The sequence below is a fragment of the Notechis scutatus genome, chromosome 1, assembly GCF_049901735.1.
Source record: "Notechis scutatus isolate UNSWTSFEM ecotype Mainland chromosome 1, rNotScu1.2, whole genome shotgun sequence".
In the NCBI taxonomy this organism is placed as follows: Eukaryota; Metazoa; Chordata; class Lepidosauria; order Squamata; family Elapidae; genus Notechis; species Notechis scutatus.
The window spans coordinates 258,966,578-258,981,437 of record NC_142009.1 but is presented as its reverse complement, the minus strand read 5'-3'; the positions used below and the strand labels follow the sequence as shown (position 1 = coordinate 258,981,437).

Here is a 14,860-nt window from a genome sequence, read left to right as displayed (position 1 = left end):
AGAAGGGTTTGGGGTGCTGCAGACTCCCTCCCTGGCCGGCAGAACTCCCTTTTCCCAGGACGGTGCAGCGGCGGTCTGTAATGGCCGCCACAAAGAAGCTGGCAGCCGGGTAAGAATGCGCAGGAGGAAGTGGAGAAAGTGATTGAGAGGAGAAAGTTTTTCTTGGCTCCTAGGACTCTAAGACATATCTAATAAAATTCCTGAAAAGTATGACTTTCTGAATAATACCTGCCAGAAGAGGAAAAAAGCGGCTGTTTGAAGGTGCTGAAAGGATAGCTTTCCCTCTTTTCCTACGGAATAAATAACTGGATATTAAGAAACCTATTTCTTTTAGGTGAAAATTGGTTTTAAGCGATGAGTGGGAAGAGAGAGGATTAAAAGAAAACATTTGTATGCTAAGACTTTGTTGGAGCAGATGCCTTAAGGATTTGAAGACTAGAATATATTGCAATAAGATTTTAAACAGACTTGGACTTTCTTTCTCTTGGATTGATATTACCCCAGAAGGAGAAAGTGAGAACTCTGCCTTGGTTTGGACTGACTGATAACTTTGGGACTGTTTTATTTTTTTTTTATTTTCTTTTGAATATTCTGGTTGTTGTAAGAAGAAAGAAGGGGAAAAGAAAAGAAAAGATTTATAATGGCTCTTTCTGTTGAGGAACTAAGAAAAGAATATGAACAAGCAAAAAAAAATGGTAAAGATGGTGTGGAAGAAGCTTTCCTTTTTCTTAGAAATGGCGCTTATTAATTATCAACAAACATTACAACAGATGAAGACAGCAGAGGAACAAGAAAGAAAGAAAGGAGCCATTTTTAATGAATCTCAGAACTTGATCCAGAAAGAAGGAAGAGAGAAAGAAAAGAAAAGAAGAAAAAGAAAGAAAATTAAAGGACTTAAGGACTTAAGATCTAAAAAAAACATTTAAGAAAGGGAAAAATAAGGTGCAAAACCAATATGATGATAGTAAACAAAAGGGAAAAGGAATACGACAGAGAAGGGAAGCTGGCAAGGCAGAGGCTAGAAGAAGGGGGTAGAAAGGTTTGTTGGGAGAAGAAAGAAAGGGAAAAGGTGGAGAAAAGCTACAATGTTTTGAAATTAAATGAAAAAAAGAAATTTTTTTGGATAATGGATAAAGTATAAATTTTTAAAAAAAAAAAGATTTTGCAAGGTACATAAGATGAGATGGTAGTATTGTAATGATTTAAGAGTTGATAAGAGGTTAAAATGTTAAAATGTTTAAAAATGATTGGCTTTAAAACCTAATAATAGGGGAGGTTTAGAATATTGTTTTAATTAAAGAGTTTAATAAGACTATGGTACTGATGTTATTATAAAATTTTTATTATAGTATCTTTTTTTAATATTTGGATTTATTGTCTAATTATGTACTTAATTATGTTGGATGTATTAGTTAGATAGAATGTACCAAGCAAAATCGGATTGGGTATTAGATATTATTTTAAAGATTAATTTGATTAACTTAGGGGAGATAGAAAGGCATCATACTCTGATTAATGATTTCAGGAGAAACTTATTTTCTTTTTTTTTTTATATATATAAGGAATGAGACAAAGGGATGATAAAAAATGGACAAAAGATATAAATATAATGATTCAAATTAAGATGATTAATTAAGATAGAAGTAAGAAGTGTGAAATGTGTGGGGAAGTTAATATAGAAGGCTTAGAATGGTAAATAAAATAAGTAATGATATGTAAGATGAGCATGAATATAATTGAAGTCCATGAAGAGAGAGATACCTGGGTCCAAGTTACTTTCCAGAAAGATTTTTTTTTATGTTTTGTGTGTTGTGTGTATATGTCTTTTTGGGGGGAGAATTAGTTAAAAATTGTAGAAATATAGATTGAGAATAATGGTAACTAAGTCAGAAAGAAACAGATGAAATAATAATAATGATATTGAATAAGAGTAAAGAGAAGTAAAGAGAAATTGAATAAGAGGTTTTGGTATGTTGTATGGAAATGGTTTAAAACAGAATTATAATTTATCTGACTTGTTAAATTGACAATGAAAAAAGGTTTAAACATGTAATGAATAATGACAATTTGTGTGTTTTAAAAATTAATAAAACTTGTTTTAAAAAAAAAAAATCAAAAGGTTGTAGAGTAAAGCAACTAAGCTCCTTTCTGCTTACTTGGGTCATCATATTGGAATGCAAGCAGACAGAACTGTTAGACTTGACTTAAGAGGCTTTAAGAATTTGCTGAAGTGTAGAGGATATAAAATGTGGTGAGAAGAGCTTTCTGTTATCTATATAATCTGAACATGTGTAAGTAGAAATAAATAAAATTAAACATTTAAGTGTTTTATGGCATCAATACAAAATGAACATTAATATTTAAAATGGCTTGATTTCTTTTTGTCTCTTTAGCAACTAAAATTCACACCAAAATCCGGAATATTAAATCCAACAGCCTGAAAAACAAATCAGTTGCCAAAAGTGTTTATACTGTATTTTAAATTTTATGTGTTTCTACTACATTCTGCTTTCAGTATTATACAATGTAATATATTGTAAAGCAGAACAACTAATTGGACAAAACTGCTGCTTATTTTATGTTAACATGAAGGAATTTTGAGAATACAATTTTAATATTTTAATGTTCTTCCCTCCAGAATGCATTTCACTTTTCACCAACTAAGTAACTATAATTCACCATGCAATTCCAACTATAACTTTTAATAATTTACTCAGTATTTGCATATCCTTCTCATCATGTAATTTAACCCCCCCCTCCGCAAAGATCAGTTAAATGATGCAATGTAAAGGTCACAATTTCAAATACTACAAATCCAAGTGCTAGTTTAGTATTTCTAAAATGTTTAATATTAAAAGTTTGAGAGATATATCTTCCATCTTCTTCCCTAGCCACCTCCTGAACTGTGCTCTACATATCTGAAGGAATCCTCCAGAGCAAATATATAGTGGTAAAAAACAGCCTGATGTGTGGTGACTACAATTAGACAATATTCTTGGCAACAGTATAGAAGTAGCTTGCCATTGCTTCCTGGATATTTTCAGATGTCTTAGTCTAACATACAACCCTGTTATCCTTTGCTGGTTCTCTAGTCAAGGACCAAATAAACTCAAGCCAGCTTAACTTCTATAGTCAGTCAAAATTAGCAGGTGATGCCATTTGGTGAGGAAAACAGAAGTATGTACAATCAAGGAGTGAGGAGAACCAAATAAATCCTGCTGTATATGTAAAATGATTCAAAATTTATGTAAGAATAAGTAGCATAGTATCTTCAAATGTTTTGAACTTCAATTTTTATCAGCCCTAGCTAGCATGCAAATGAAATGTATAAGTTATACGTAGTCCTCATTTAGCAATCACACTTGGAACCAGCAGCTCTATCATTAACTGAAGTGGCCACTAAGTAGGAAAACACATAACCACAACTATGTTTTCCCTTTCCTCACTTCCCCATACTTTGGGAAACTAACTGAGGGACTAGGATAGCAGGCATGAAAGTAACAAAACAAATTAATTTTACACCTTCCAGTTTTGTTTGCCTCCTAATGACTCTCAAACCCTTTGGAATGCATCCTCCCTTGTTATAATTAGCAAGAAAGGAATTAATGTTTGTATTTACGTTGGAGAGGAAGGAAGTACAAAAAGCCAGCACAAATGGGGAATATACATCGAAAGAAATGTTGTGGTGCTGGCTGTCACAAGCACACTACACAAATAGCTTGGTCTATTCCGCATTGTGTGCCCACTTATTCCCTTGTAAACCTTTCCCATCCAATCTCTCTACTCTGCGAAGAGAGGGGGGAAAAAGGTCAGGCAAAGAACATGTGTACTGATTGTAATGGCAATCGTGTGACTGAGGAATGCTGTGAATGTTTTAAATGAAAGCATTGGTCATTAAGTTTTTTTTTCGGCAGTTGCTAAGCAAAGACTACCTGTATGATGTACAATATATAAATGACACTATATCACAATTATCCAAAGCACATAATAGAGCACTTCTGATACATCAAACTATGTATAAGAAATATAATGAAAAAATGTCTGATTTCTACAACTGCAACATTCCAGGAGGCAAAATAGGATTTTATTTCTATGAAACTATATTCCAGATTTCATCGTGCAAATATTAAATTTTCCTACATTTGAAGCAGAAACTATTTTTACCATGTGCTGAGATTTAATAAATTGCATGTAGTCCAAGAATCACACCACACAAAATCTACTTAACACTGCATATTTCTACACTGATTTTAAAAAAATCAATAAATCAATATAAAGATCAGAACAATATGATGTCGCATTTTCTAAAATATTTGTACTGAATTCAAAATGTTAACAACTTGGAGTTTTAAGTGTTACAAGTTATTCAGAAACTAACAAATTTCTTGCCTATTTTACTGAATTTTAAATATTCAATTCATAATTCTAAAAAACACATAAACTTCTAATTTAAGAATTTCAGAATGGCATCAAAGTATCTTTATAAGTTTAATTTCCACCTATCAATTAAAATAACTTGATTACTTAAAACTTAAATATCTCAGTATTCTACTTGTATATCAATTCTCTACCTATCAATTATACAAGTTTCTGAAGAATTTATCTCTTTTCATATTTGAATAAGCATTTTACCACTTGATTGGAAGTCTTTAGTAATTCAGACTGCTAAATTATCTGCTTAATTTTTCATTTCTCTTTTTATAATTAGGTAAAATGAAAACTAGAAATAAAATATAAAAATTGTAAATAGATTGTACAATGATATGAATTGAAGATAAATTGAATTTTCATTTGCCACCTGCAAGACTACAAAGATGTTCAAAAACATGTCTGTCAAATGTTGGAAATACAATCACACTACCATATGTGGTGGACATGCCCAAAAGCAAAAAAATATTGGACAAAAATACATACTTGGTTAGAGAACATGATAAAGCAACATGTAGACTTAAAGCCAGAAATATTTTTGTTAGGTATATTACCAAAAATATGACAAAGTGGTTGTATATTTAATATTACCGTATATGCCGGCGTATAAGATGACCCGGCGTATAAGACGACCCCCCAACATTTCCACTCAAAATATAGTTTGTTATATACTCGCCCCCTCTTCCGCACGCCTTCCACTTTTGCACTTTTTTTTTTTTTTGAGGCACTTTTGTCTACTGTGGAAACGAATCCCGTGAAGCTGAAAGGAGCAGCCAGCCTTCTCCCAGCTCCCAAGGAAACGAGGCTCGCACCGCCCGGGCTCCGCTAAGGTATCCGGCTGGGGCTGTCAGGAGTTGTTACCGCTGGCGCCTCTGCGCTCCAGTCCCGCGTTGCCTCGGGAAGGGAAAGGCAAAAAGGAAGAGCCGCGGCGGCGCTTTGCAATGGCAGCAGCGGCTCCTGGTTTTGCCTTTCCCTTCCCGAGGCAACGCGGACTGGAGCCGCGCGAGCCGCGCCAGCGGTAACAACTCCTGACAGCCCCAGCCGGATACCTCAGCGGAGCTCGGGCGGTGCGAGCCTCGCTTCCTTGGGAGCTGGGAGAAGGCTGGCTGCTCCTTTCGGCTTCACGGATTCGCTTCCACGGTGCGCAAAGTGCCTCAGCCGCTGGCAGCAGCCGCAGTGCTTCCCAATTACTATTTGCCGGCGTATAAGACGACCCGGCATATAAGACGACCCCCCCAATTGGAGGCATCTTTTTCAGGGCAAAAAAGTCGTCTTATACGCCGGCAAATACGGTATATGTGTTGACAGCAGCAAGCATTGTAAAATATTGGAAAAATAAGGGAACTCCTACAGATGAAAGCATAATTAAAAAAATATTAGACTGCGGAAATGGATGGGTTAACATTAAAGATAAAAGATAAAGATACAGAATATTTTTTAACATGGGAGTTATTTTACAAATGGTTCGACAGCAGAGGTAGAAATTAGAAGTTGGAAGAATACTACTATATACAAGTAAATATTATTTATTATTATTATTATTATTATTATTATTATTATTATTATTATTATTATTATTATTATTATTATTATTATTATTATTATGTATACATAAATTGACCCATACAGTACACTATTTATTAAGCACTAATATATGTTAAAGAAAAATGTATAAATAAAATTTACTCTAAAAATTGAATTTTCTAAAAGATGACTCTTCATGTACACTTTTTCTGTTTTTTTTACAAACAATAAAATAAAGACAAACAGTAGAAACTATAAAAATGAGACTACTCCCAGCAACCAGACTGAGATAAATCAGCATTAAATACTTAGGAAAGTTGACAGATTTTGACATGGTGCCAAAAAGCATCAGAAATCTCTACTCTTTGAGAAGGATGTTCTACAATCAGAGCACAACAATAATTAACTGGTTTTATACATCACTAATCTTTATAAAAGAGTAAAGACACGAAACCAACAAAACCACAAGAACAACATTTCAATGATAAAGATGCTGAAAGCATTCCATAACAAGGGCACTCAAGCTAAAAATGCCACAACTAAGTAACTGCCTCTAAAACATCACTCTTTTACTGCATCACAAATTAGACATATTTCAAAGATCTTAAAGGCTGAGTAAGAAAACTATCTAATCAATCTCCCATAACCAATGTTATGTAGCCATACCAGATAAACCTGGTTCCTGCAAAACTACAACTTGCATTAGCTGGTGCTCTCAAATCATATTTAGTGCACTCCTGTGTACAGTAAATCACAGCAGCACAGGATTAAGGTGATAGATACATACATATAGACTATAGGTATGCAAAAGTTCTCCTGGCCAGCGCTGCCATATTCCTGGATTCATTGGACTCTAAACAGAAGTTCCCAACCTCGGGGTAACAGCTCGTGGCCTATTTGGAACCAGGCTGTGAGAGCAGCAAGCCAGTCGACTTGAGTGAGTGGCAGGACAGGGCACATGCACATATGCACATGCAACTCAACTTGCACAAGTTGAGTTGTACTTGCATGCATATGCACACTGTCCCACCGCTCACATGACTTGAGTTGCATTTATGCACATGCATGCACCAGCTCATGCGGCCCAGTTCCCTTCCTCCCCAGCCAGGCCACCAAGCTGCAAAGGTTGAGGACCACTGCTCTAAATCACCACTTATTCTGTCTTGCTTGGTTTAAGAGTTCAAAAATGAAAGGACCGCCTGTGCAAATTATGGAGAAAAATGGAATATAGATCAAGTTTGCCTAAGCCTTGTTGGAAACTTAAAGATTGTTTTTTGGGGGGGTGTTAGTTGAAGCTTCTCAAAAGCTATATGTGTTACTGTATTAGGTCTAGACACAAAGCTTCTTCAACATGAATCAATATAAAGTACTTTCCACAGAAAGATCCCAAGAAGAGATTTTGTGATGTAGGAAAAATGGCACTTACTGTCAAATACTTGGCTCCTAAATCATTACATTACATTTTAAAGGTAGACACTAAATAATGCCCAGAGGCAAATGAGCAGATAGAACAGTTTGTTCAGAATTGATGTAATAATTGATAGTATGCTTCTCTTTGGCTGTTTAAATTACAATTGTCATTGTAGCTTTCTGAGTTACTGAAAGATTACAGGTTGTTTTCAAGGGAAGCCCCATACATAACACATTACAGTAACCAAATGAAGAAATGATCAGGATAGAAAATACTGTGACCAAGCTGTTCTCTAAAATCAGGTGGCTCTGAACTTTAAATTCTTAAAAATATAAATATGACTAGCCAAATATATGAATTTACTTCAAAAACAAATTCAGTTTCAAAAGAAAGTTATATCTATCTCATTAGGCAAAAGCTATAAGTCCAAGCCCTTCATTTCTATGACCGTGTCTGAGCAGTATTTTATTAATTTTTAACTACACCTCCCCTAAATCCATCCTTTAAGGTATTTTACATGTTTTTCTCAGTGGTTATTTCATTATGAATTATGCATTTTCTTACAAATTTCTAAAAGAAAATACAGAAAGAATGAAGGGTAACAAATTCCTTCATTTTCCTAGCAGTTGCCATTAAAGCAAAACAAACGAATATAAACATGCTCTTTGGAAGGGAGGGGGTGGAACCCTTAAGTACAAGATATCCTAAATCCATTTATCTAAGATCTGAACTTCACCTAATAGTAATCTCAGAAGAAATACTTTTGTTTGCAAATTTTTTCCAAAACCACCAAGGAATACAAAGGTTATGTTTAGATCTGAAGTTTTTTTTTTAATGGACAACACCCAGAATCAAAAAACAAAACCCAGACATCAATTTTCAAATTATTTTTTTAAAAATATATTGGGATGAGTTTTGATGAGGATTCATAGTGAACTAGAAATCAATTCCTGAAGGAGCAGGGACAAAATTGCATCATAGATCAGTGGCTAGACAGCAAAATCTCTCCAGAAAAAGTAAAGATCATGAAACCAACCACGTGTTCTCCAGACAGCTGTTTCTCATGAACAGACTGCAGAAACTGAGGTTTTTGTGGTCAACTTGTAAGTTGAGGGGCTGGGAGCAGAGGATTTCAAGCAGCTCACAGCCAGAATGCAGCCTATATGGATCTAAGGTTTGCCAAGCCTCATTTCTTAATCACTTTTGGAAATTGCTCAACTGCTTTCAGGTATTAGGAATCTTTGCAGTGACAAGTTTTAGAGCACTGATTGAGTTTCCTTCTATCTTTAGCAAAAGTTTTAAATGCAAAGGACCTCATTTTTTCCCTTTTGGAATAAACAGCAAATAGATGATTAGAATGTTGATCTTGGAAAGTTACAAAAGGATTAAGGACCAGATAGGATTCAAAATAAGATTTTGAAAATAATTATAAAAATTCTTCCTGCGAGATAATGATGTTGCTTTGAATTCTTTAAAAAGAAGAAAGGAAACGATTTTGAAAGTTGACTACAAGAGAGAACTAGAAGAAACTAAAGATTACAATTGAAAAAGAAAAACACTTAAATTTCACCAATACAATAGAATGGAGCAAAATACATTAACTGGATGCATTTAAAGGTATTTGTAAAGAATGGACCCGGAATTTAATTTTAAAAGTGTCTGTCATTATAGACTATGTTTAAAAGTTGTTACAGCTGAAGAACAAGTTTTACCAGACAAGACATTCCTGATTTCAAAATGAATTTAAAAATGAGAGGCTACAAGAATGATATGGAAAAAGATGCTACACCAGATATACAAATAAAACCGGTTGATGTCTTAAATAATTAGTAGTATACAAATAACAAACCAAAAGAGTGATCTGGATAATTTTCTTAAATTGGATATACAAAGGAGACTTGTTAAAGTCTTAAAGGACTTTGTGAGAAGGGACAAAGAAAAAATGAAATCAAGTTCTAGGACAGTCTTAGAAGAGATTAAAAATCAACATTGTAAAAAGAAAGGAATATAACTTTTGTAAAAATTTAAATGCCACCCATTTCACTGTTGAAGCAACTCTGGGCAGCTTATAGAATGATAAAAAGTTAATTTAAAAACATTTACATTAACAAGTTGGTTTATTTGATCAAGGTTAAAATAGATTCAGTTATCTCTGGACCTTCAATAGACTTAACTAGAACTAAACAATTAAGCTTTAAAGATTCATTTATAGATAAGATATAAAATACGTGAAGAAAAGATCAGCTATTGTGTTTTAAGAGAAGGTGATGAATTACTAAAATTGTTTATACTTATGAAGGGAGAAATCATTTGTTTATATATTTCTTTTACTATATTGTTTCTACTTTTCTGCACTTTCTATTTTTTTAGTTTGTATTAGTTCTAATCTTACTCTAATGTTTAATACATTTACCAAAAAGAAAACATTTTAAAAATCTGGAATCTTTACCACATATCACATAAGGGACTTCCAATTATTCACATTTTATCTAATTTAGTGAAGCAGAGAAGAAAATGAGTTACAATTTATTTAATGATTTCCAGTAATTATCTATAGGAAGCAGAGAGATTTAGACTTTGTAAATGATATTCAAATATGTATGCATGTATAAATATACATACATAAACATATACCATGTATGCACACACAAATATGCTCATCTACACAACTTTATAATTTATTCGTTCAATTCCTATGGCCACCTATCTTAGTCAATGATTCTGGGTAGCTTACAATATAATATTTCATATATGTTATACAGTGGAATCAAGCTATGGCTATTACAAATCTATATAAAGGATCTTATTCATATGAACCTTGATTTTCCTATCTTTTGATATGTGAAGATCCTCTTCCACAATATATTTATAACCACAACCAAAATATTGGGGAAGTGTTATATTACTGGAAAATTATGGTTATGTTGTATTGCCATTATTACCATGGAGAAAACATGAAATTTTCTCTCAGATGTAAAGTTCTATGGGTGCCATTTGTCAAGTCATTCTTAAAGAAGGCTCAGACTTTTCCTTAGAAAATACTGTATGCATTACAGTTCAGAGTTTTTAATCAGCCAGACTAGTAAAATAATATAGTGAAACTACTTATATGAAATTTCAAAGAGAAAAACTAAGACTTATAGTGGCTAAGTCACAATATGCTGCATAATTTTATATTTCAGATTCACAATTGTAAGTTAAAATTGAAATGTCTTTCCTTATAAAGAAAGGGACAGATTATGATGACAAAGCACTACTGCAGTCAGAAGAACAGCAGGATGCTACACCTGCTAATCTTGTAAATACTTTTTATTTTTCTTCTAGCCGGTCATTCTACTCAAGTTTTTAAAAAGCTACAGTTCTTGTCAAGCATTGGTTTAATGTTAGGTTCTCTGTGAGAAAACCCACCATTATAAACATGATCATTAGATTACATCTTCTTGCATGACAAGTAAATACTTAAAGAATTTAAACTTAAAATATTGATTTTAACATTTTTAAATTTAAAAAAGTTTTCATTTAAATAAATACCTGAGGAAGTGCAGTATTAAGCTGTCGTTGTAGAGAATCCCTCTCATGACCAACTTCATGTAGTTTACCCTGGGTCAATGCAAGTGTCTCTTGAGTCTCTCGCAATGTGTCCAAGAGGCGATCACGCTCTTCCAACATGGATACCATTAATTGCTCAAAATGGGAATCAGCATCCGACTGAAGGGGAGAACCTGAACCACGGTTTCCACTTCCCCCTGAGGGAATCTCTGCCTCACTGATGGTTGGCATCACTTCACACATCATCTTGAAATTAATGTTAAGATTAGTTATGAAATCATACAAATACCAATTCATATTAATTAACAAAATTAAGATGCTACAGTGTTATCTAGCTACAAGTATCCAATTATACTTATCTGAATTTGTCACAATTTCATTACAAATTTACCATATCAGACATCTGTGTGCAACATATAACTTGGTAAAACTTCCCTATAATTGCCCATGCTAAAGTTCACTTGACATGGATAATTGTTTAAAATTCTAACTTACCTTAGTAGGTGCCTAAGAAAAGTATAGGGGGATAGACCTTTATCTGATTCCAGCATGGGTAAGTACAGACATTCTAATTTGCATTAATAATTGCTAGTACAGAAAATGCATCAGTAGCATTATTGCAGATAGATTAATTTGAAAAAATGCATTCAGCAAAAGACATAATAGGTATAAAGCAAACTTGTTTGTTCATGTGACTATTAATCAACCATCATAGTCTACTGGAACAAAACTGGTATCTATAAGACTCTTATAATTGCTTTAATTGATTTTTAAACTTTTACTACCTACTTTCATTTCTCTGAGCTTGGTGGGAGGGAGATGGTCACACAATTTTTAAAAAAAGAAATATATCAATACAGAAACAGCATAGGTGCCATTTTGCAATTAGATGCTATTAATTAATAAGAAGAAACTTTTTATGAAATACTATATTTAAAAAGTTCAAAAGAAAAAATAAGTATTATCACAAATAAATCATTAAGCCTTGAACCTGAATCCTCCTATCCCAAGCGAATGCTGGATGTTATTAATAAGTTATGATAAACTTTTCTGTGATTCTATAAATTTCAGAGCTTGAATTAAGAGGTATGGGGATTTAAACTCTTTGGTACAGCATTAGAAAATACACTGTACCAAAGCATATTTACCAAACTTATTGATAAGTTTATTTAATAAGTTCCCTGAAGTAAGTAATAAAAAAAGGAAAACAGCTCTCTTTATTAAAAGGCCACCAAATTAGTTTCAAAGTTTTTTACCCTTTACAAGTTTGTAATTATTGAGCTAAACATACACCATTTTCTCTATTCCAATTTGAGTTCCCATATTTTAAAAGCTATATAATAAAATGAGAATGAGTTTAATCATTTAAAGCTAAACAATGTAACCAGCACTGACCTAACATGTTCAGAATGGACTCCTTCGTTATTTTATTCTAGTAAATCCATCACACCTCATAATCATAAAATGTGTTTACTGTGCGAGCCTGAATTGATCCACTTACCTTGTTTGATAAAAGAGATTTGTCAAGAGAGATCAATTTTTCCCAACGATATCAGCTTTTTTCAGCAAGTTTGCATAACGATTTCCAAAAGCATTTGAAATGGTAGAGCAGCCATCCACCTTGACTACAATGTTCATTCATTAAATAATCCACACCTTGGGTAGTCACACAAAGGCAATAAGTAATCTTCCTAACAAAAGATAAGCCAACAGGAGGATCAATTAATCTAGTTTTCCGCGGTAAGAAAAGGGTTAAAACAACGTATGTTTACACTAAGCTCCCTTATTCGAAGCCTGGTCCACAAATCTTTTTTTTTTTTTTTCCAAAAGCGAGAGGTTATGTGCAAAAAAAGAAAGACCGAATGCTTTCTCAGCGTCTTTGAGCCGGCAAATTGTGCATGATGTAGAAATCTTATTTTAGGTCACAATGGCATTTACTTCAACAATTGGAGAAGAAGTAGTAGCTGAAATTGGTATAGTTCTCACGGAGGCACTAGAAGACACTCCTATCTTCCGTCTCTTAAGTTTCCGTGTCTTCTCCCGTGCATTTATAATTCCTCTTTTCGGGGTGGGGGGACGTTGCTGCGAAAGGAAAACTTCAAAAGCAGAGCCAAGATCCAAAGACCGTCCTTGGGATGTGGGTGCCAAGCATGATCCTGCCGTTCTTCCACGGGAAGGCGGGAGCTCTCCGCACCGCCACCTTCACGAGGCAAGGAAGAGTTAAAAGGAGCACAGAAAGCGGAGAAAAAGTTGAGAGGACCGGGGCGGAGAGCCCCGAGGGGGGACCTCTTCGGAGTTTCGCCCCCCCCACACACGGACACCTCACCGGGAAGCCGCGCAAAGACTTTCCCGGGCCTCGGAGGGCTGCTTTTCGGAGGCCTCAAGGGACCCACCGCGCCCGGGAGGAGTTTTGCGCTCCGCTTCTCGCTCTCAACTTCGGCCTTCTCTGCCCAGGTAGCTCCGCCTCCTGCCTCCACATCCCCATCCGAGGTAGCTAAATTCGGAGATGCTCCCAAAGGCTCTTCCGAGTTCCCAACGACGGTCGGCGGCAGCGACGGCGAACCGGGCCCGGGAGAGCGCTGCAGGGAAGGCTTGAGAAGCTCCAGGAGGCGATGGGGTGCCTGTTTCCAGCCGGGCCCTCGACCGCCGCTCGGAGTTTGGCCGCCACCTCCCGTGGTTCCCGACAGCCTCTGCGGCTTCAACATACAACGGCGAGGACCACAATGCAGCGCGGCGGGGCCTTCGTCTCGCCCTGGAAGGCGAGGGGAAGTTACTCCCCCTCCCTCAGCGAAGCAACACTAGATTGTTGTGGGGGGGGTTGGTTTCAGGGCATTGGCGGCAGGTTCGGGGTCCCTCCTGAGAGCTTGAAGACGAAGCTGGCCGCGGTCTCTCTCTCTCTCTCCCCCCATGTGGGCATAGCTGGGAAGTAGGTCCGTCAAACACGGAGGTCCTCCTCCTAAATAAACAACACGTGTGCAGTACTAATTGAAAGCCCACATTCCCCTTTCCCTTCCACCCGCCCCCTTTTTCAACAGTCCCAAGGGAGTATTTACTGAGAGATGCCCCAGGAGGCTTGACTCTTGGCTTCTTGCCATTTTTTTCCCACCATCCAGTGGAGCTGAAGAAGTTTTTTGGATGAGAAGCGAAACGTCTTCAAAGAAGAAAAAAAAAAAACAGAAAGTCCAGTTGCCTCTTTGCCAATTTTAAGGGGGAATAGCTTAGACTTAGAATAACTTTATTGTCACTTTGAATGTACACGAATCGGCATACATTAAAATGAAATGTTGCATACAGCTCTGAAAAGGTCACCCACACCAATATGCACTACATAAGCATGACAAAATAAATATAAAATTATGCATATATGACATATATGACACATATGTGTCCACATATATGACACAGAGAAACCACACAGTCTAGTTCCGATGTATACATGTACATGGCGAGAAAAATGAATCTTGTGAGTTTACCAGATGGATGGCAATAGGGAGCAAAGCTGTTACGGAATCTGATAGTCCTGCTAGAAATACTTCGAAACCTCTATCCATGGGGAGCAAAAACAAAGGAGGTGGGGGGAAAAAACTCGGAAGCCTCTGCGAGGAGGATCGCACTTTCTGAGAACTTGAGTTTAGTAATTTGGAGAAGGGCAAGGAGGAGAGACTACTCGAGCAACAGGTTAATGAGTTACAGAGTGAGCAAGGTTTGGCTGTTCCAGTTACTTAACAAATAGCTAGAGTTAAATCGGGAGTCTTAGAAAGTCACCTTTGGGTGAATTTGTTCACCATGGTGAATGCACAGATGGTGTAGGTTGCCAATCAAGTATCAAAGAACTCCAAAAAGAAAGACTGACAATTCGTATGTATCTCTGTAGAAAAGTGAAATGTGAGAAGCAAAGGAGTTATTTTTGAGTAAATGTAGCTAGCTTTCAACTAACAGTTTTATTAC

General features: G+C 35.7%; 1 protein-coding gene across 9 annotated transcripts in view; it reads right to left on the bottom strand.

The window, feature by feature from the left end:
* The window catches only part of PPFIA1 (PPFI scaffold protein A1), a 54,192-nt gene extending 40,378 nt beyond the window's left edge, over positions 1-13,814 (bottom strand). For all 9 annotated transcript variants that reach the window (XM_087951148.1, XM_087951149.1, XM_087951151.1 and 6 more), the window contains exons 1-2: positions 12,414-13,814; positions 10,895-11,158 (exon numbers count right to left, since the gene is read on the bottom strand). In XM_087951148.1, the coding sequence (XP_087807274.1) occupies positions 10,895-11,158 (264 nt within the window). In that variant the 5' untranslated portion in view covers positions 12,414-13,814. The remainder of the gene's footprint in view (positions 1-10,894; positions 11,159-12,413) is intronic.
* Positions 13,815-14,860: the final 1,046 nt, after the last annotated feature.